Source organism: Podarcis muralis, chromosome 2 (genome assembly GCF_964188315.1).
Source record: "Podarcis muralis chromosome 2, rPodMur119.hap1.1, whole genome shotgun sequence".
NCBI classification, from domain to species: Eukaryota; Metazoa; Chordata; class Lepidosauria; order Squamata; family Lacertidae; genus Podarcis; species Podarcis muralis.
Window position 1 is genome coordinate 15,548,242 of NC_135656.1, and position 21,051 is coordinate 15,569,292.

Here is a 21,051-nt window from a genome sequence, read left to right on the forward strand (position 1 = left end):
TGCTGATGAATTGGTGTGGAAGCAAATGTGCTTGATGGACGGAGGGATGCCTTCTTTTCTTTCGCAGACACAAAGCCCAGGCACTTGGGGTTAAGGAGGGTTTGGGATGCTGCATGTCCTCACCCCAGTACAAACCCACAAACTCACAGCCCAGTTTAAGAATCCACAGAACTCTGCCTTCCCTCTGAGTCAATGGACAGGCAGGAGAGCAGATAACCCCACCTTGGCTGGAGAAAAACCCAAGACCCAAAGCTGAGTGCAATTGTGGGGGCGTGCTTATGATCTCTCCTGAAAGCCATCAGCACTGGTGTGATGGCCTGGGATTCGGACTCAGAGGCTGAACCTGAGGAATCCCAGCCTGCACAGGAGTCCCCGCCTCCAGAACCAGCTGAGCCGGGGCTGGGGCATGAGCCTGAAGGGCCCTCACCTGTGCTGGATCCTCAGGTGCAGGCACCAGCTGAGTCTGCTCTGGCTCCTGAGGTGATGGAGGACCCATTGCCTGCAGGTGCTCCACTCTCAGCCCCGTCAGGGGAAGCTGAGGTTGCCTCTGGGTCCAGTAAACCCTCCAGCCTCCCCTGAGCTGCAGAGGCTCAGGGCAGAGAGGCGGAGGGAACTAAGTTCCTGCAGGAGGAGTGTTTGCCTCCAGGCCAGAAGAGGCGAGTCACCTGTGGACCGGGGCCGCCCTATGCCTCAGGGCAGATAAAAGCCAGCCAGCCCAGTCCCAGGTTGCGGGAGCAACATTGTTGGTAGCACCCTCTCTGCCTGCACCCTGTCCTGCTCTTCTGCCAGAGTTCCTGACCTCACCCGACTCCCTGCCTTGGACCCTGCTTCAGCTTGGATGGACTGCCTCCCTACTGCACCCTTGGACTGGACTTGGACCTTGCCTCATGGTTAACCCTCGGGACCAGAACAACTGGGCTTTCGAGAGCCCCGTGTACTACGATTTTAAACCCAAAGGCCAGTTTTGTTTTGAGGCTACGGCTTCCGGAGGCACATGGGAGCAGCTGCGAGAGGCTGGAGCAGGCGGTGACACGCTGGGTGCAGGAAATAATCTGGCACTGGCGTGGCTTCTGGGTGTGTGTGTGTGTTTGGGGGCGGGCGGGAGAAGAGTGGCTTGTCCTTCCCTTGGCACCTCCCAACCCCAACACAGATACCAAGGAAGCTGTTGAATTATTAAGCAGGCCCTGTCCTAGGCATCTGAGTCTGACTTCTTCGCTGCTGTAGCCTGTATAAGAGGAACACATCCCCAGCCAGCACCAGCCAGGGAAACAGCTCGCTCTGTCCGGTGCAGCCATAAACTCCCAACTTTGGAGCAGAGTGTCGGAGGACAGAAGCATATGGAGCCAGGGATCAGCGTTTGATTCTGGGTGCCGGATTTGAAGGAAGGAGGCAGCTCATCCTCTCATTTCTTTCTGCCACACTCCTCCTTTTCTTTCTCCTCCCCCATCCCCAATTTCCCTCACTTCTGATTCCATCTTATTTTCTTGCCGTTTCTGTCCCATTTCTCCTTTGGGGTCTTCTTTCCCTCTGTGTCTCCTTCTGTTCCCAACCTTTCTCTTCCCCCTCTCCTTCTGACACCCTCTACCTCCGTTCTGTCCATCCTCTCCTTCTCTCTTCTCTCTTTGGCAACCCCTCCTCGTTCTCCAGCCCCAGAAGAAGTCCTTCCGAAGACCCCCTCCAAATACAACAGGCGAGAGGAGGGCTGCTCAGAGGGGGCCCCTGTAGGATGCCCATCCAGATATTTTGCACCATCTCCTTCTCTTCGAACAAAGAGAAGCACACCGCGGTCAAGTGTGCGACGGAGAGCAATGGTGACAAACCCCCCTACGAACAGCAAGAGCCAGAAGCCATGGAGCAAGCCTATGAGGGTGGAGAGGAACCAGAGGAGGAGGAGGAGGAGAAGGAGAAGGATGAAGACGAAGAAGGAAGCGCTCCAAACCTGGTGGACTTTGCCAACAGCTGCACTTTGCACGGCGTCAACCATATCTTCGTAGAAGGCAGCTTTGGCGTGCGCCAGGCCCTCTGGATGTGCGCATTCCTGATCTCCCTCTCCATCTTCTTGTCCCAGGTAGCTGGGCGGATTTTCTACTACCTGGAATATCATCACGTGACGCAGCTGGACGAAATGGAGAGCGCCGAGATGGTCTTCCCCGCCATCACGCTCTGCAACATCAACAGCATCCGGGGATCCCAGCTCACCTTTGACGACCTGTCCTATATCTCTCCGCTCGTGGGCTACGACCCCGGCGCCTACCTGGAAGCGGGCTTCCCGTTGGCCTTGCCTGACCTCGAGAGCCCCGAGGAGCCTCTCAACCTGTACAGCTTTTACGACCGCCATGGCCACGAACTTGAGGACATGATGCTGGCCTGTAAATACCGTGGTAGGGACTGCGGTCCCAGTGACTTCACCGTGGTGAGTGGCTTGTGCATCAGCCCCTAGTGCCTGTGGGGCTGGTTTGGGGGTGGGTGGGCTTGATTAAGGTGCTGAGTTGGAGTAAGGGGGGGAACTACTTATGGCTGAGGTCTGTGGGCTTGCTTACAGTCAAATTTGTAATGCCTTTATTAGAATCAAAGTAGTTTTTGAGCTCCCCGGATCTATTCTACAGACTGGATATTAACTAAAGCAATAGCAGGGGTGTGGTTGTCGTGCTGGGGAAGCCCCCGTAGTCTGCAGGTTGTAACAGTGTTTTAAGATTGAGCGCAGGCTGAGCAGTGCAACCCTAAATATGTTTAACCTGGAGGAAGCCCCACACAAGTTAAAGGGGCTTACTCCTAATTCAGGGTTGCTTAAGGCTGCAGACTTCATTGGGTTAGCCTTGTGCTAAATTGTAAACAGAAGGGCTACTCTGGGACAAAGAAACAACAACAGCTCTTCCTCCATTATTATTATTATTTTGAAAATGCTTTGGAGTTCTGGAGCCATCTCTGGGACTGGTCGGAACACACAGGTTCCTTTTGAGTTAGGGAGCTGGAATGAAGAGGAAATGGGCTAGCCCTAATATTAGCAAAGGTGGAGATTAGGGAGGTATGGACTGGTTGGACGCAGAGGAATGGTGGAAGGAACCAGCTGGGGGACCTCCGAGGGAATGAGGTTCAGAGTCTGCAGATTGGTGGTGGGATGGCAATGAGTGGCCAGAGAGAGAAAGGGGAGAAGACTGAGAGAAGGAGGTGCCGGAAGCGGAAGAGGTAACAGGGCTTAGTGAGCTGGGAGGGTCTGTGGCAGTGAGAAGTCCAGAATCAGAGGCAGAAGCTGAAGCAGATGGAGAGGGAGGCCAAGAGTCAAAGATGAGCCATGTGGGTGAAGAGTCACAGGCATCTTCCCCTCCTGCCACAGCAAGCTCCCCTTCCCTCCTGACTCCCAGTACCAGAAGAGGCATGAAAAGGGCGGAGGGGCGGTTGGCTGCATGCAGGTGCAGCCTCTGATTGCTTAGGGGAAGCGCTGGAGAGGAAGGGACTTAGACAGCTGTGAGACGGTGGGGACTTTCAGTCTTGGCAACTGATGTCCATGAAGGAAGACCACTGGGAATGAGCCAAGTCTGTGGAGGAAGAGTTAACTCCATCTTTGAACCATGTGGTTACTGACTGGCACAACCCTGTGCCAGTCAGTGGAGACTCATCCATTAGGATGAATGGAGCACAGCTTTACCAACCTCAGTCTGCCCTCAACTAGTCCCCAACTGCCTGCTTCCTTGTTTGCAACCAGGCAGGGGGTGGTTCCATCTGTCATTGGCTCTGGCCTCACCTACTGTTGGTCTCCCTGCCTTCTGTCCCAATGGGCAGCAGCCACCATTGGGCAGGGCCATTAGAAGCCAGATTGGGCAGTCTTGCAAGTGGTCAAGGACATCTAAGTACCTGGCCAGAGGTACTCTTCAGCTGAGAGTTTCCTAAACTGCAAGTTGTTCTTGTTGTCTCGCAAAGAGAGAAGGTTAGGATGACAGACTATAGCAGTATTTCCCAATTTTGGGTCTCCAGCTGTTTTGGACTACAATTCCCATGATCCCCGGCCACTGGTCCTGCTAGCTAGGAATGTTGGGAGTTGTAGTCCAAAAACAGCTGGTTTGGGAAGTTTGGGAAACACTGGGCTATAGCCTCAGTGTCTCTGTTAGGAGCAGGAATAGCTAGCATTCAGATAACTGGCCGCCACGCTATGCTCAGAAGTGAGACCTATTGAGTTCAGTGGGACTTACTCCTAGGTCAGGGTGTGTGCAGGATTGCATCCTAATGCTCCGAGTTTCCTGGATTCAGCTAAGGGTTCACCAAGGCTTCCACTTGTCCCACCTCTTTTCCCAGGAAAACCTTCTCTTTAGTGTTGATTCGGAGCAAACGTCAGTTAGGTTTTCGAGAAATTAATGTTTGCTGTGATTCAGCTCTAAAGAGCAGGTTTCCCTAGAAAGCATGGAAGAAGCAGAAAGCCTCCCAGGTCTGTACTTTCTAGGCATGGGATAAACGCGGACAAGCCCTAACTGGCCTCTTCAGCAGAAGCCTGTACAAGAACTTTCACTAGCTTTTCCCTCTTCTCCTCCCCTCGCTTGCCCCCCACCCAATTGGTTCCGGCAGGGGAGAGAATCTCCAGAACAGCACATTGGGGGGGGGGGAGAGAAGAGGACAGACCGTTCCATCAGGCGAGCAAAAATGCTTGTGCTGACAGAGCAATCTGCTTAGCGCTGCTTCGAATTCCCCTCTATATTTTATACCAGCAGCTAAAGCCAGCCTCCAGCAATTAGGGGATAGATATAGATATATAAGCACACAAACACGCATGGTCATAATATTTAGTGGCCAGGCACGGCCCAAGACAGTATTTGTGCTGGAGGGGGGCGGAATCCAAATGATCCCCTGCTCGTAAAAAATATTATAATAGTAAGTAAATAATTGATGCGCCGCTTTGAATGCTACCTTAAAATCTGCTGAATAAAAGGGACTGATTTCTCCTGCTGAACTGTAAGCAGTGGCATAGCGTGGGGGACAGGGGGGGCCATGGCCCTGGGTGCAAATTTCAGGGGGGCACAACCAGACCCCCCCCCCACAACAGGTTTCCTCATCGAGGCTGGAGCTACAGGGAGCCAAGCCACGCCTGGTCTGGACCTTTGGGGTTGGGGGGCAACTTCTTCTCCTCACGACTGGTACACCCCTGAGAAAGGAGGGAGGAAGAGGAAGGCAGGAAAGCACTGTTGAAGCTACATGCATTGCTCAGAGCACCTCTCTGCAAGGAGAGGAGGATGAGGCGACTCAGCAGCGTTCCTCGCTTTGCGTTTATGTCTTATTTCTGCTCCCAGAAATAAGGCTAGTTTGCAAGGAGAAGCTCCCTTGATTAGACGCTGGCTGGTGAAGTTACTGCTCAGTCCACCAGGGGGCGCAACACTTGCCCTGGCCCGGGTGCTTGCAAACCACGCTATGCCCCTGGTTGTTACAGTGTCTTAACATCCGAAGTCTGCAGCCAACACTCTCCTTCCTAACCCTCATTCGGTTATGTGAGGCCCTCTCTAGTGAAACTCACAAGGGATTGCCGCCTTCTCCCTAGGCAGTTTGTCATTCCTTCACAAACGGTCTTGATCCGACACAGAAAGCATAAGCCAATGAATCTGTGCGATTGATCCATTCATTTATTCTCCACAAAAGAGTTCAAAAAGCAAGCTACCTGGTGCCATCACTTGTAAAATATGACTCAGCCCCTTCAAATACAATTGGCATGAAACATCTGTGTCCATCTTCTGATTCCAGTTTAGGCATAACGTGTTGGGGGAGGATTTTACTTATAATGAATTATTTGTCTTGCATTGTAAAGGAAAACCCACAATCTTTATTGAACAGGAGGAGTCTCATACCATCAACCAGTGCTGGAGAAAATGTAATATGGTACAGTGGATGCTCGGGTTGCGAACGTGATCCGTGCGGGAGGCACGTTTACAACCCACAGCACCGCATCTATGCACGCACGGGTTGTGATTCGGCGCTTCTGCGCATGCGCAAAGCGCGATTTAGCACTTCTGCGTATGCACGACCGCCGAAACCCAGAAGTAACCCATTCCGATACTTCCAGGTTTCGGTGCGTCCGTAACCCAAAAAAACGCAACCTGAAGCGTCTATAACCCGAGGTATGACTGTAATCAGTTAAGAGCAAGAGAGTTAATAGGTTAAAGAAAAAATACTTTAATCAGTTGACAGCCCAAGTTATTTCTACTGAGTTTTGCAGCTGGGAGTTTGCTGTTGAAAGTGCAGGAGCTAAGGGGTTGGGGGGTGTGGAGCAAATTCAAGAGCATTTTGCATTTATCACAACTGTTAACACACCAGAGCGATCCGAAAACAAAAAAGCTAGAAAACCTCCCTCCAGGTTCATTGGAACCAGATAGAGACATTAATTGCATATATGCATGGGGTTTTTTGTTATGTAAATAGCACTCCTTATGGGCAGTATCTGGGCCATGGTAGAGGGGGAGTTTAACCCGCCTGGGGCCACCGCCAACTCCGGGTCCAGGAGCCACCCTCAGGAGCGTTGGCTTGTGATGTGTGCGATCGAGACTTCAAACCAGTTTGGGGTGATGTTTCGATTCCATCGCCCAGTCCTACTGCCAAATATGAGGGACCCGGGCAGCGCTGTGGTCTAAACCACTGAGCCTCTTGGACTTGCCGATCAGAAGGTCAGCAGTTCGAATCCCCAGGGTGGTGAGCTCCCGTTGCTCTGTCCCAGCTCCTGCCAACCTAGCAGTTCAAAAGCACACCGGCATGAGTAGATAAATAGGTACCGCTGCAGCGGGAAGGTAAATGGCGTTTCCATGCACTCTGACTTCCATCATGGTGTCCCGTTGCACCAGAAGCAGTTTAGTCCTGCTGGTCACATGACCTGGAAAACTGTCTGCGGACAAACGCCAGCTCCCTCGGCCTGAAATCAAGACGAGCGCCGCAACCCCATAGTCGCCTTTGACTGGACTTAACCGCCCACCCTTCTGATATGACCTGTTGTAGCAAAGCAAGGAAATGGAGGCAGCTTAATCCCTGCTCTTCAGGGAGCGATGAGATCTTACTCTTGCCTCCTTTCCCACAGCTCTGTCCTTCTGTGTTGACCGTTCCCAGCTGCTTACTGTCATTAAACCTCCCTGTGCGCAGCGGGAACAGGAATTGCAATAGCAGCCACCTGAAACATCAAACAGCCACAGAGAGGAGAGGGAGAGAAAGGAGCCCAGGTCTTTTTAAACAGCAGAGGGGGCAGCACCTTTCGAACGGAAGCAGCCACATTTGCTTGGTTGGCCTTGTCTGGAGGTGGGGGAGGGGAAAAGGAAGCCTTGATGGGAGATATTCACGCTAGCAAATGATGAGATCTCCTACCAAGGGTGCTAGAAGATTGTTCCACTAGCCAATCTCCCCAAAAGGCCCAGTGCACTAGCAGAAGTCACTATACAGGCTTCTGCTAGTGGAACCAGTTGGTTGAATCCAGCCTGTTGTGCCTGATCACAGGAAACAAGGATACCAGTAAAAGTGGCTGTTGTTTTTAAATACTAGGTAAAGGTAAAGGGACCCCTGACCATTAGGTCCAGTCGTGACCGACTCATCTCGCTTTATTGGCTGAGGGAGCCGGCGTACAGCTTCCGGGTCATGTGGCCAGCATGACTAAGCCGCTTCTGGTGAACCAGAGCAGCGCACAGAAATGCCGTTTACCTTCCCGCTGGAGTGGTACCTATTTATCTACTTGCACTTTGACGTGCTTTCAAACTGCTAGGTTGGCAGGAGCTGGGACCGAACAACGGGAGCTCACCCCCTCGTAGGGATTCGAACCACCTAAAAAGTAAGAGATGGATAATTGCTGTGAGTTGCAATCCTATGTATGCTTACATAGAACTAAGGGTGGAAGTTTAGGATTGCAGCCTTAGGCTACGGTAGGGGAGAGGGGTTTCAATGGCTGCAATTGAACCTTGCTTGCCCTCCTACTACCTGCAGAAGTGGGGCAGGTTGTAGTTTGTAAGTAAAGATGCCCTACACCCGGTACCACTAATGAGGCAGGAAGAAGCCCATTGAGAGTTTGATACTTCCATCTCACTGGCACTCTAGGCATTTGCAGAGCTTTCACTCTTGATTTGTTTGCAAGGAGGTAAGGCAATGGTTGTGTAGACACTATACATTTGAAGCTCAATCTTTCCCTCAAAGAATTCTGGGCACTGTAGTTTGTTGCTAGGAATTGTAACTCTGCAAGGGGTGAACTACAGGGCCCAGAATTCCTGGAAGGAAAGCAAGCGCTTTGAAGTGCTTTGAACATACCGTATTTTTTGCTCTATAAGACTCACTTTTTCCCTCCTAAAAAGTAAGGGGGAATGTGTGTGCATCTTATGGAGCAAATGCAGGCTGCACAGCTATCCCAGAAGCCAGAACAGCAAGAGGGATTGCGGCTTTCACTGCGCAGCGATCCCTCTTGCTGTTCTGGCTTCTGAGATTCAGAATATTTTTTTTCTTGTTTTCCTCCTCCAAAAATTAGGTGCGTCTTGTGGTCTGGTGCGTCTTATAGAGTGAAAAATACGGTATATTGTGTACACAGCTAATGTTTCATCAAAGCCATTGTTATCCCACACTTTCCAGTGCGTTTTCCTGTCACTTTCCTTACTGCAAAAAGTCCAGTCTTTGCAGGAAAGTGTGTCTGTTGCACAAGACCTCGCAATCAACTGTAATTGCGTAACCTGAATTTGCTGGTTTGTGATTGAATCCCCACCCGGATATAGTGACAGGTTGAGATCACCCTCTGTGGATGTGCTGAAGACCTACAGAATAGATACGTCTTTCAAGACAGTGTGGGGAAAACAGGAAAAGTAAAGGAGATCCTATTACAAGGAATGAGCTAATCCTACATGATGAGTGCTTGAGCCTGTCTGGGTGTGTTTTTTGTATGTCTAGGACAGACATGAGTCCTTCCTTACAGAGGACAGCCCTCTGTGTGCACAGCGGTCCGGCCCAAGCCCACTTCAAAAATAAATTACCAGTAAATTAAAAGGAGAGCGAGGGTGACTCTGAAGTTGCTTTTCAGTGCCATCACCCAGACAGCAGACTGATCAGCTGGACACACTATGGGGAGCTAGGATTGTATTTCTATTCCTGTTGTTGTTGTTGTTAATTCTAAATTTGCATCTATACACATGAATTAACCTGTGCAAATTTTACGCACATCTGCCTACTTTTGTCACCTTCTTTTTTAAGTTTAGCTGGCTGGATAGCTCAGTTGGTTAGAGCGTGGTGCTGATAATGTCAAGGTTGCAGGTTCAATCCCCATATGGGACAGTGGCATATTCCTGCATTGCAGGGGGTTGGACTAGATGATCCTCAGGGTCCCTTCCCGCTCTACAATACGAATAACAACAACAACAACAACAATAATGCTTTTACTTATACCCCACCCACCTGGCTGGGTTTCCCCAACCACTCTGGGCGGCTCCCACCCAGATATTAAAAACATGATACAGCATTAAACATTAAAAGCATCCCTAAACAGGGCTGCCTTCAGATGTCTTCTGAAAGTCAGAGAGTTGTTTATTTCCTTGACATCTGATGGGAGGGCGTTCCACAGGGCGGGTGTCACTTCCGAGAAGGCCCTCTGCCTTGTTCCCTGTAACCTAACTTCTCACAGTGAAGGAACCACCAGAAGGCCCTCGGAGCTGGACCTTAGTATCCAGGCTGGACGATGGGGGTGAAGATGCTACTTCAGGTATACAGGACCGAGGCCTATTTTATCACAGATATGAATGGGCCGAGAAGGTGATAGGCAGCTGTCAGTCTAGGAGTTCAGGCTAAGGGTTGTATTCAACTACATCAGGGTTTCCGACCTTTGTGGACCAGGTGTGACATTTTGAGTTTTGAAAGTGTGCTGTTATGGCATAACACAAAATTAGAGTGTTCCCCCACTTACGTGGGGGTTACGTTCTGGGCCCCCACAGGCCTAAGTGAAATTGTGTAAAGTGGGGAGCACCCCACTTTAATAGGGAGGGCACACAGGGAGGCGAGAGAGAGAAGGACTCGTGTGTGCTGCAGTGACCCTGAGCAAGGGAAGTCCAATCAATTGATTTATTTAATTCGCAACAACCCTTGTAAATGCAATCGCACACAAGTGGAATGTACATAAGGGGGCTGCCTGTACAATCGTCGTGAAGCTTTCCCCCACAGTTGTGTTTCCTTATGAGAAAATGCTTAACCTGTTGAATTTCTGTCTGGAAAATAAGAAGCAGGAAAAGCGTTTTAAATAGAGGGGAGGTGGAAAACAACAGGCAGAAGCAACAGGCAATGCTCATTTCACAGATATTGTGCAGATAATTTGCACAGGGGTGCTGGGTTGGTGACCCCTTAACTAAGTCCTACTCAGAGTAGACCCACTGGAATTAATGGACCTAACTCATTCGTGCCCTTTAACTTCAGTGGATCTGCTCTTGAGTTGGACTAACATCAGATACAACCCTATATTGCTACTGTCTGAAGATCGGAAATAGCCAATTTAATCTCCTACCTCTGGCCCCAGAGACACTGGCCCCCTCCCTTGCCTACCGAGTGCTTATCCTGTGTCATAAGCATGCAAGCCTCCATCTGATAGGTCAGATCATTTTGGGGCCTCGTGGCCCCTTTAAGAAAGAGTTGCATGCTCACAGAAGCAGACACTTGAGCTGTCTGATCAATATCGCAAGAGTCCCCTTTCTGTGGGCAAGGACAGCAGAGGTGACTCTGAGATCCTCGCTGGGAACCCAGACAGAGTTCAAGGCTAAACTTTCCTCTAAATTTAAAGCAATCTTTCTGCTGCCGCAGATCTCCTGTAGTGTATTGTGTCCCCGTATAGCATATAAAGTGTGTATTTCGGTTGCCTGGGGACCTTGGGCAAGGGAAGAGGGTTAATTAAGAACATAGGGATATAGACTCATATAGGGAAGCTTTTAATGTTTAATAGACTATTGTATTTTAATATTCTGTTGGAAGCCGCCCAGAGTGGCTGGGGTGGGGAAACCCAGCCAGATGGGCGGGGTATAAATAAATTGTTGTTGTTGTTGTTGTTGTTGTTGTTGTTGTTGTTGTTGTTGTTGTTGTTATTATACTATTATTAATTTGAATTAATTTTATAATGAATGATTTTAGAGTGTTGTGTTGTGTTGTACTGTTTTATTGTTGTTAGCCGCCCTGAGCCCGGCTTCGGCTGGGGAGGGTGGGATATAAATAACATTTATTATTATTATTATTATTATTATTATTATTATTATTATTATTATTATTTATTAGAATTGTCGAGTTGGAAGCTGTTGGATCATCCATTCCAACCCCCTGCAATACAGGAATATGCAGCTGTCCCTTATGGGGATTGAACCTGCAGGTTCCAACCGATGGTTTTGGTTTTATAACAAAACATTAAACATAAAAAACCCTCACTATACAGGCTTGCCTTAAGATGTCTTCTCAAGGCTGCACAGTTACTTACCTCCTTGGCTCAAGGGTCGCATAACTCCATACCCTCCAACATTTCTCCAATGAAAATAGGGACGTCCTAAGAAAAAGTGGGACATTCTGGGATCAAATCAGAAACCGGAACGGCTTCTGTAAATCTGGGATTGTCCCTGGAAAATAGGGGCACTTGGGAACTTAATATTCTCATCCTCAGGAGTGTGACACGCACACATATCCCTGGTGTGCATATAGATTTGCCACCCTCTCTGATGGATCATGCATTCTGTATTTTGCGCCTTCCTTCTGAGTTCTTAAAGCTCCCTGTTCTATCTGTGGACTTTCAGAAACTTCTCGTTTCCTGCTGGTATGATCCCCTCTGGTGGCCATAATTGGCAAGTGCATGCCGTACCCCTCCTGGACCCATCGAATTTACTGCCTTTGCTGCCGAGATGAAGACTACTGAACCTTGAATATTGCTCAAGTGGTTTAAGAGCCACTATCATCAGCAAAACAACCTAGTTAAATAACTCGCTGGCAATAAGCCATAATTGCTGTGCCTTTGCTATTAGGTGTTGTTAATGTTTGAGAAAGTAAAGGCTGTAAAATATGACCTTACAAGGGAGGACATGCAGTAATTGAAGATAACAGGGAAGCAGCGGTAGGGTGGATATGCCAGGTCGTAGATGCCAACTTCCTGGGGCCCTGGTTGCCTGAGCACCCACAAATTTCAGTGCCAGGGCCATGCACGCTGCATGGCACCCACGGCCCCGGGCATCCACAGTTGTGTACCAGCCCTCCACCCACCACAAATTATGTGCACAAATTGATGTTTGCTGGTTTGTACATATAAATGTGCTGTACATGCATAGATATGCATACCTTGTTAATGGCACCAGATTTACGTATAAGATAAACAAGCTATAGCTTAGGGTCCCACTCTCTTGGGGGCCCACCAAAAATGTAAAGGGGAAAAACCTGGATGTTTAAAAATAAAAAACAAATAAAATTAAAACCTACATACAGCAACAGTGTTTTGTGTTGTGCAGGCTCCTATAATGTAAGTAATGGCCCCCGCCTGCTTGCCTGCTCCCTAAAATATCACTGGTTTGCTCATTTCTATATATAGGGTGCCTACATTCTGCATGGACTGGTTGCACGGCAACATGTGCAAATGGCTTTAGATACCTATTAGGTCCATAAATTAGCATACAGCGTATATTCAACACAGAAATCAGCGACAATTTGTTGTTGACAAAGGAATGCTGGACATATAAAGGGCCCCATTGGCTTCAGTAGCTTAGGGCCTCATCAAACCTAAATCTGGCTCTGTTTGTTAGCGAAGGGGAGCCAGTCCCTTTACCCCAGGGGTAGGCAACCTAAGGCCCGTGGGCCGGATGCGGCTCAATCACCTTCTCAATCCAGCCCTCGGACGGTCCGGGAATCAGCGTGTTTTTACATGAGTAGAATGTGTCCTTTTATTTAAAATGCATCTCAGATTTGCAGGAGCTGTCCCAGGTTCTGATTTGATCCCAGAATGCTCCTATGAGGAACAGCTACAGCGCTCAGGGATTTCCAGTTTAGAAAGAAGGTGATTGTGAGAGGGGATCGTGATTGCTTCATAGCGTGGAGGAAGTGGACAGAGACTTTTTTTATTCCCCTCTCTCACAAGCACTGAGCTGCAGGGTTATCCAGTAATGCCAACACCAGACAACAGGAGTGCCTTCACACAGAAAATGATGAATGTACAAAAGTTGCTGACATGAAGTAATGATGGACAGGGCCAGCCCAAGACTTCTAGCTGCCTGAGGCAAAGGACAAGTTTGTGCCCACCTCAGTTCCACATATAAATGTTGGCTGGAATGGCAGAAGAATCTTACTTCAGTGCAGGCCACTTCAACTCTGCCACAGTGGGCAAGTGGGGACTCAGGGAAAACAGCTGGGGAGAAGCCCCCAGTGCCCGTCCAACCCAGCATTTGCCACCCGAGGTGGTCACCTTACTCTGCCTAACGATAGGGCTGGCCCTGATGATGGGCACCTGCTTAGATGCCTTTGAAAAAGTTAGACACATTCATGGAAGATACGTCTATTAATGGCTATTAGCCACAATGCCTGTATTTAGGAATTGGGGGGGGGGCGACCTATGGTCCTCTAGATTTTTCTGGACTACAACTTGCGCCATCTTTGAGCATTGGCCATGCTGGTCTGATGGGAGTTAGACTTCAACAAGAGCAGGAGTGGCACAGGTTCCCCCATCTATATGAGCTCTCCAGGTTCAGGGCTGCTGTCCTCAAGTCTCAAGTCCTAGAGCTCACTGGTTGGCCACTGTGGTTCTCAGTGTGCTGGACTAGGCAGGTCTTTCAGCTGTTCCAACAGGGCTCTTGTCTTACGTGGTGAAGGGCAGATTGCAATTCATAACCTTGCCCCAAAATGGAAAGAAGCAGAAGTCCCAGTAAAGGAAGAACAGATACAAAAACTTATGGAATATGCAGAAATGGCAAAACTTACCGGAAGAATAAGAAATCAAGATAACAGAATTTTTCTAAAATAATGGAAATGCTTTATTGAATATTTACAGATAAATTGTAAACAGATAAAAACATTAGCAGGATCATTGTAATAACCTGCAGTTTTATAAGAGTATATATTTACAGTAGATGATTAAATGAGCAATTAAATAAATTTGGATAGGCAGAAGAGATTAAAAAAGAAATTTAAGGAACCGCAGAAAGAGGGGGAAGGAAGTCAAATTTTGAAATGTTAAATGGATTGTAAAATCAGTGAAGTGTATAAATTTGAAATGTATAAATACAAAATTTGGAAAAAAGAAGATTGCAATTCATATCCCACCCCAATAGACTCTTGACTTTGTTGTCTACAGCGGAAATAGAATTCTTTCACCAATTGAACCTTTGGCAAAATTTCACAACTGGAATAGGACTTTCTGGACATTTTCAAATTTCACTTTTGACATTTAACTTACGCCAGCTCAGGTTTCCATTGTTGGTTCTCCTTGTTGGGTCAGTATTTGGTTCTACAAGAACCCTTGGTCCTCCTAAGGGGGGGGGATGAAGATTTCCTCACCTCCACCTTCCCCATTCCTAACCTCCCAAATCCCTAAATATTGCCCACTGCATCCCTTTTGTATGTGGGAAGATCTCTGACTTCACTTATTCTTTGGTGGCATAAACTACTGTGTATATACATTCAGTAGTCACTAGGTGGCATCATCACCCTGCAAAAAGCTAGCACTACTGAGAAGGAAAGGAGCACTATGCTTTTTGTTGAAGAAGGAAAAGTTAAGTCCCGGCTGGACAGCAGTGCCTTTATAGCAGCCCTGTTTAGGGAAGCTTTTAATGTTTGATGTATTACAGTATTTTAATATTTTTTTGGAAGCTGCACAAAGTGGCTGGGGAAGCCCAGCCAGATGGGCGGGGTATAAATAAATTATTACTACTATTATTATTATTATGGGACTCTGTCAACACCCAGGAGAAGGAAAATGTCCTCAAAGCAAGGAGCAACCTTAAGTGTTTGTTAGATTTGTAGCCCACCTTTCAGAAGGGTTGTTGAAATTAACGGACTTAACTGAGATGGCGAAATTCACCTGCTTAATCAGAGAAAAGTCCTTGTTGACATTTACTAAAGACTGGAAAACTCTCCTGGACTCTTTGCATGAAAAAGAAATAGTGACATTTGAATTTGAGGATTGAAGACAATGTTTGTTTATAGAAAGTGGCGTTGTTGAGTGTTGTATTTAAGTGGATGGAGCGAATATTGTAGACAGACAAAGAATCGGAAAGTTCTTTAGTTTCTGAACTTTATTTTTCTTTCTCTCTCTTTTAATCCCTTTTTTCTGGATCTCTGTCTCTCTCCCCTCCCCCTTCTCTCTGTTTTTATCTTATTTAGATTAATGTTTTAGTTTGGACAAGATATTTGATATTAAGCTTCATGTTCCTCTTTATAAACTCTAATAAAATCATTCATATATATATATATATATATATATATATATATATGATTTGTATCCCACTTTTCCACCACATTGTGACCAAGGCGGGTCAGCGCTGTCACAATAATCTACCAGAGTTATTTGAGAGTGACAACAATCATATTAATACAGATGATCTGGTTGATAAAATGTACTTGGACTATCAAAAGCCTGTTGACAACGCACCTCGCCAAAGACTCCTGAGTAAGCTTAGCAGTCATGGAATCAGAAGAGAAGTCCTCTTGTGGATTGGTTAAGTCGCAGGAAGTAGGGATAATTGGACAGTTCTTCCAATGGAGGGGCCTAGAGTCCCACAAGGATCACTATTAGGACCTGTGCATTTTAACTTGTTCATAAATGATCTTGACTCAGGGGTGAGCATCGAGGTGGTCGAGAGGGTTGATGGTTCAGTGTTGTTGAAACAAGAAGAGATTGTGAAGAGCTCCAAAAGAGTTGTCCTCAACTGGTAGATAAACATGCACAGGATTATGCCAGGAGACTGCCTTTCTGAGCACCTTGATTTCCGGTTGCAGTGAATAGAAAACAAACCCTGCGTCGTCTAAATTAAATGTATGATCCTCTTGATACTCCCTGATCATGTAAGGGACCCCTGACCGTTAGGTCCAGTTGCGGACGACTCTGGGGTTGCGGCGCTCATCTCGCTTTACTGGCCGAGGGAGCCGGCGTACAGCTTCCGGGTCATGTGGCCAGCATGACTAAGTCGCTTCTGGCAAACCAAACCAGTGCATGGAAACTGCCGTTTACCTTCCCGCTGGAGCGGTACCTATTTATCTACTTGCACTTTGACGTGCTTTTGAACTGCTAGGTTGGCAGGAGCAGGGGCCAAGCAATGGGAGCTCACCCCGTCATGGGGATTCGAACCGCCGACCTTCTGATCGGCAAGCCCTAGGCTCAGTGGTTTAACCCAGAGCGCCACCCGTGTCCCACCTGATCATGTAACTATGTGTAAATAGCACTCCTGCCAATATCTGGGATCCCTGCCACAAATACAAGGGAGCTCACCTTCCGGGCTGCACCTGCTGCACTGTGCCTGCCCCAGCTTGTGGGTGCACATAGAGGGGGGGAGTCAGTGCAGTAGTTGTAGAGACTGACCAGCACATGGCATGCTATCGAGAGGGGGGCCATGAGTGGATGTTGTCGCAGGGGTGGGGAGGTGGTTGCTGCAGACAGCTGCAGCCAAAGAGTTTAAGGGCATTTGTTGCTAGCTGAGAAGAAGCTCTTCAGTCGATTGAGCTGACGGCAGGGGGGCAGGGCTGCACTTGGACTTATCTTGCTGGCTCTCAGGCGCCATTTCCTCCCAAACCACATACATGCTCTCTCTCTGTCTGTCTCCGTCTCTCTCTGCCTCTCTCTCCCTCTGCATTGTTCCCTCCTCCAGCACCCTAATATCTGTGTCTTTTCCCTCCTTGTCAACACTTCCCATCCCAAGCTCCCGCCTCTCTCTCTTGTCTCTCTGTCTCTCTCTCTCTCTCCTTTGCTATTGCATCTCCCTGGATCTCCCCTCCTTGCCGCTCTCTCCCTGCCTCTGGCATGCTCTAGGTGGCTCTTCCGATGCCTGAGCCAAACAGCTCCCCCCTAGGCACAGCCGCCTCTTTTGGAACCCGTAGATGCTGCGAGCCGCTCCTGCCCAAGGAAGCTGCAGGCAGACGCGCTCCGCATCTCCCAGCTTGGCCTCCCTCTTGACAGTCGAAGTTGAGCGAGAGATCATTAGGAAAGAAGCAGGGAGATGAGCTGATGTGGCGAGGAGTGCGGACGGGAGACAAGCTCTCTTCAAGCCTCTTCTTGGCGACATGGAAGGCAGCTGGTCTGGTTGTGCCACCCACCCGCCTCTCTTCTATCTCCTGGAGCAAACGAAGTTCCACGGGCTCCGCCATGTCCTCTCGGGACACCGGTCGTGCCCTCGCCGGGCCTTCTGGCTGCTGGCGTTCCTGGGCTCGGTGGCCTTGCTGGCCACCTGGTCCTCCAACCGCATCCGCTACCTGCTCTCTTGGCCTGTCCACACCAAGGTCCACCTCCTCTATGCCCGCCAGCTCACCTTCCCGGCAGTCACCTTCTGCAACAACAACTTGCTCCTCCTGCGCCGCATGAGCCGGGCAGACCTCCACCTGAGCGGCTACTGGCTGGGGCTCCTCAACAAGGACCTGCAGCCCGTGCCGGCCGTGGGGGCCGTGATGCGGGACCCCCGGTGGCTCTGGCTGGGGAGCCTGCTCAACTTCTCCCACTACCTGCCGCCTTTGCCGCCGCGGGAGCAGTCCACGCGGCGCTTGCTCGACAGGCTGGGCCACCAACTGGAGGAGATGCTCCTCTCCTGCCGCTTCCAGGGCGAGCGCTGCGGCCCCCACAACTTCACAACTGTGAGTCAGGGCAGGGGAAGGGGGGCCTTGGGGAGGGCAGCTGCCCCACCGGAGCAGGGGGTGAGGAAGGGCAGAGTGTTATAGGTGGGGTGGGCCTTAGAGATGCGCTGTGTACCGTGCAATTGCAGAAGGGCTGTTTCGACATGGTCCCTGGGCAAAGGGCCCTCGAATTTTGCCGTGTCCCCAGAAGGTGTGAGTATCTCCTTGCAGCCCGGAATGAGAGGTCAGCGCCAAATGTGTTAGGAATTGTTGAGGAATAAAAGGTTTGCTTCTTTGCAGAGCTTTGGCAGTCTTTTTATGCTAACGGGGTGTGTGTGTGTGTGTGTGTGTGTGTGTGTGTAACAATAAGTTAAGACAGTATTGTGCCCGTACATGGTCTGCAAACATATAACTTGGCAATGTGTGGTGCACCATTTACTCTTTTGGGAATTTCAGCAAGTTTCTGGCTCTTTTGAATGTTAATAGCATGCAACCAGAAGTGAGGGCTCAGTGGGCCATCGTGGTTAGAACAGGAGGATATATTTCACATCTCCCAACCCTACCTTTCCCCCCCAAGAATTCCACATTATTTCAAAGCTCGAAACCTGAAAGCAGAACATATTATGCAAAAATAACCACAAGTATGAATATTTGTTGAATTCCATAATTTAATCTTGTTTGCAAACTGGAGCAGAGTTAGTCCAACTCTAGACTAAGGAGGTGGCTATCTAACTACTTAATGGGACGAGAGAAAGGGAAGGGAAGGGAGCAGAGTATAGGTAAAGTAACCAGGATGCGACCCAGAGATTTGCCCCTTGTACTTCCGAGTCTGCTGCCGAAATCAGGCGAGGCAGCCATGACTCCTCCCAACTGTTTTCTTCCTCTCCTTTTATTGGCTCCTCACACCTGCCAGGTGAGCTGCATACCTAGGGTGTGGATCCTGCTCACTACAGGGGAGGGGATGGACGGAAAGGAAGGGGGCAGGTGTCAGAAGCTGCATTTTCTAATTCAGGCAAATTTCAAGGCACAAGAAGTATTTCTGGATTATAACCTGCCACCACTAAGTATGGGATGATATGGTGAATAGTTGGAAGATTAGTATTGTAGCAAGAGTGGTGATAGAGGACTATCAGAAATGCTACACCCACAGACCTTAAATGATGAGTTGCAGGTTGCAGCCTGCGGGTGCTGAAAACAAGGAGTTGTTAAAGTATGGCTGCTCAGCCAGAATTCAGAAATAAGAGTTCTCAGTGTCCCTGGCATCTGTTCTGCTGTTAAGGGGCCAAGGGTGTTCTGAAACAAGAGGCACCCTTTATAATGTTCTTGGACAATTTAGGAATGTGGGTCACTCCCTTAAGGGGCACCAGGCAAATCTAAAACGATGGTAACCGAGAAGCAGCATTTGAAAATCAACAGCGTCCCATCGATAAGTCCAGTTTAATACCCATGTTAAGAACGGCTGAACTGGTTCTGCCTTGCTGTCCAGGGTTTCAGCACAGAACGTTTCATGGCCTTCATCAAGGAGATTTAGAGATTGGCACTGGCAAGCGTGGCGGGGGTCCTGACTCTTGAGGTCTGCCGCAGATGTAATGTTAAATCATGGTTTCACATTGCAGAAGCTAACCTATGTGAGCTTTGGCCTCTCATAATCCTCTTCCCACCCATGTGCTGCTGCTTCATAATCACTCGCCTGATTGTGCCAGGTGAATGATAGGTGGGCGTGTCAGGATATAGTTCCGTTCCACCTTAAAAGGAACAGGCATGACTGTTGTGTGTCACATGCTTGTTTACTTCCAGCACTTGCTGGGAACTTCCGTTTGTATATTGCTTTTGCTATATTGCTGTGTGCTTGGACATGAAGGGAAGCAGACATGTTTTTTTCCTTTGTTCCTAGTAAAGGTAAAGGGACCCCTGACCATTAGGTCCACTCGTGGCCGACTCTGGAGTTGTGGCTCTCATCTCGCTTTATTGGCCGAGGGAGCCGGCGTACAGCTTCCGGGTCATGTGGCCAGCACGACTAAGCCGCTTCTGGCGAACCAGAGCAGCGCATGGAAACGCCATTTACCTTCCCGTTGGAGTGGCACCTATTTATCTACTTACACTTTTTGGGGTGCTTTCGAACTGCTAGGTTGGCAGGAGAGGGACCAAGCAACGGGAGCTCACCCCGTCACAGGTATTCGAACCGCCGACCTTCCGATCAGCAGGTCCTAGGCTCTGTGGTTTAACCCACAGCGCCACCCGCGTCCTTTGTTCCTAAAAACCTGTAAATAATGCTTACACGTGTCTCTGTCCGCCACTTCCGTTGTGAGAAGTTATTCACTCTGCTGACTAGAGCGTGCCAAGTCTTTAAAGGTATCTGAGGCTTGTGTCACTGTTTGATGCTGTTCCAAGAACTGGAGATTGCCTGGCTGCTGGCCGGTGGCTGGAGCCAGCTGGGGGCCTGTCAAATGCCCCCATTTCCCCGGATACATCCCAACAGGGTGTTCCCGCCCACCTGTCAAAGTTGACCCTTGGGTGGGGAGGAAGTCTGTTTCTGCAGTATGTTTCCCCGCAGGAAATGTACCCAAAGCAAAGCAGCACCCAGCCGGAAAGAACTCCCTGCTCTGCAGCGGATTAGCAGAGGGTTAAATCCTGCTCTCGGCTGGTGTCTGCTTTGCCAGTGTCTTCTTCCCTGCAGGATTCTAAACTTTGGAACTAACTAACCAGCTTTAAGACTAACAATGGTTCCCTGTGATTTCAGAATACAGGGAACCATGGCTTGCTGCGACCAGGCTAGCCAACAAGTCAGGACATCTGGCTAATTTGATCCTTGCTTACCACAGTTCAAATGACACAGGGAACTGTGGTTATTTCTAAAGTGAAAGCAGAATATTTCAGTCTTCTTCTTGCATATTCAAAGGAGGAGAAAAGAGAAGGAGTGCATGTCACAGCCTTGCCTCAGCTTGTTCCTGAAACAGGAAACTATGGTTTAGCAGTATGTCTGAACTAGGCCTGAATCTTGTGGTAGACGGAAGCCATGAAACATGAGGAGAGATGTGGCATTTCCACCCAAAGGAATCTGTGTGACATGGTCCCATTCCCGCCTCCCCTGTATGATTTGCCGGTCTATGAGTGTATTTGCAATCATGACTCATGATAGATTGTTCATCTGAGTGTTTGTATTGTTTGGGTTTTAAAAATAAATGTATGAGTGTATTTATTTTCACTCCGAACGATGGTCTAAATATACCGTACTGTTTTAGCCACCCCCTTTCTCTTCTCAAATCCCTTCTGCATGAAACGAAGCGCCATGCTCTCTAATAAAAAGCAAACCTG

At 48.9% G+C, this 21,051-nt stretch overlaps 1 protein-coding gene across 4 annotated transcripts in view; it reads left to right on the forward strand.

Annotated features, from left to right (window-relative positions):
• ASIC1 (acid sensing ion channel subunit 1) overlaps positions 1 to 21,051 on the forward strand; it is a 209,530-nt gene that overhangs the window by 161,202 nt on the left and 27,277 nt on the right. The window contains exon 1 of one of the 4 annotated variants that reach the window (XM_028710700.2): positions 1,217 to 2,413. The exons of 2 other annotated variants lie outside the window; for them this stretch is intronic. In XM_028710700.2, the coding sequence (XP_028566533.2) occupies positions 1,727 to 2,413 (687 nt within the window). In that variant the 5' untranslated portion in view covers positions 1,217 to 1,726. Of the gene's footprint in view, positions 1 to 1,216; positions 2,414 to 16,702; positions 17,758 to 21,051 lie in introns of those variants that run through there. One more of the 4 variants, XM_028710674.2, reaches the window with a different exon arrangement.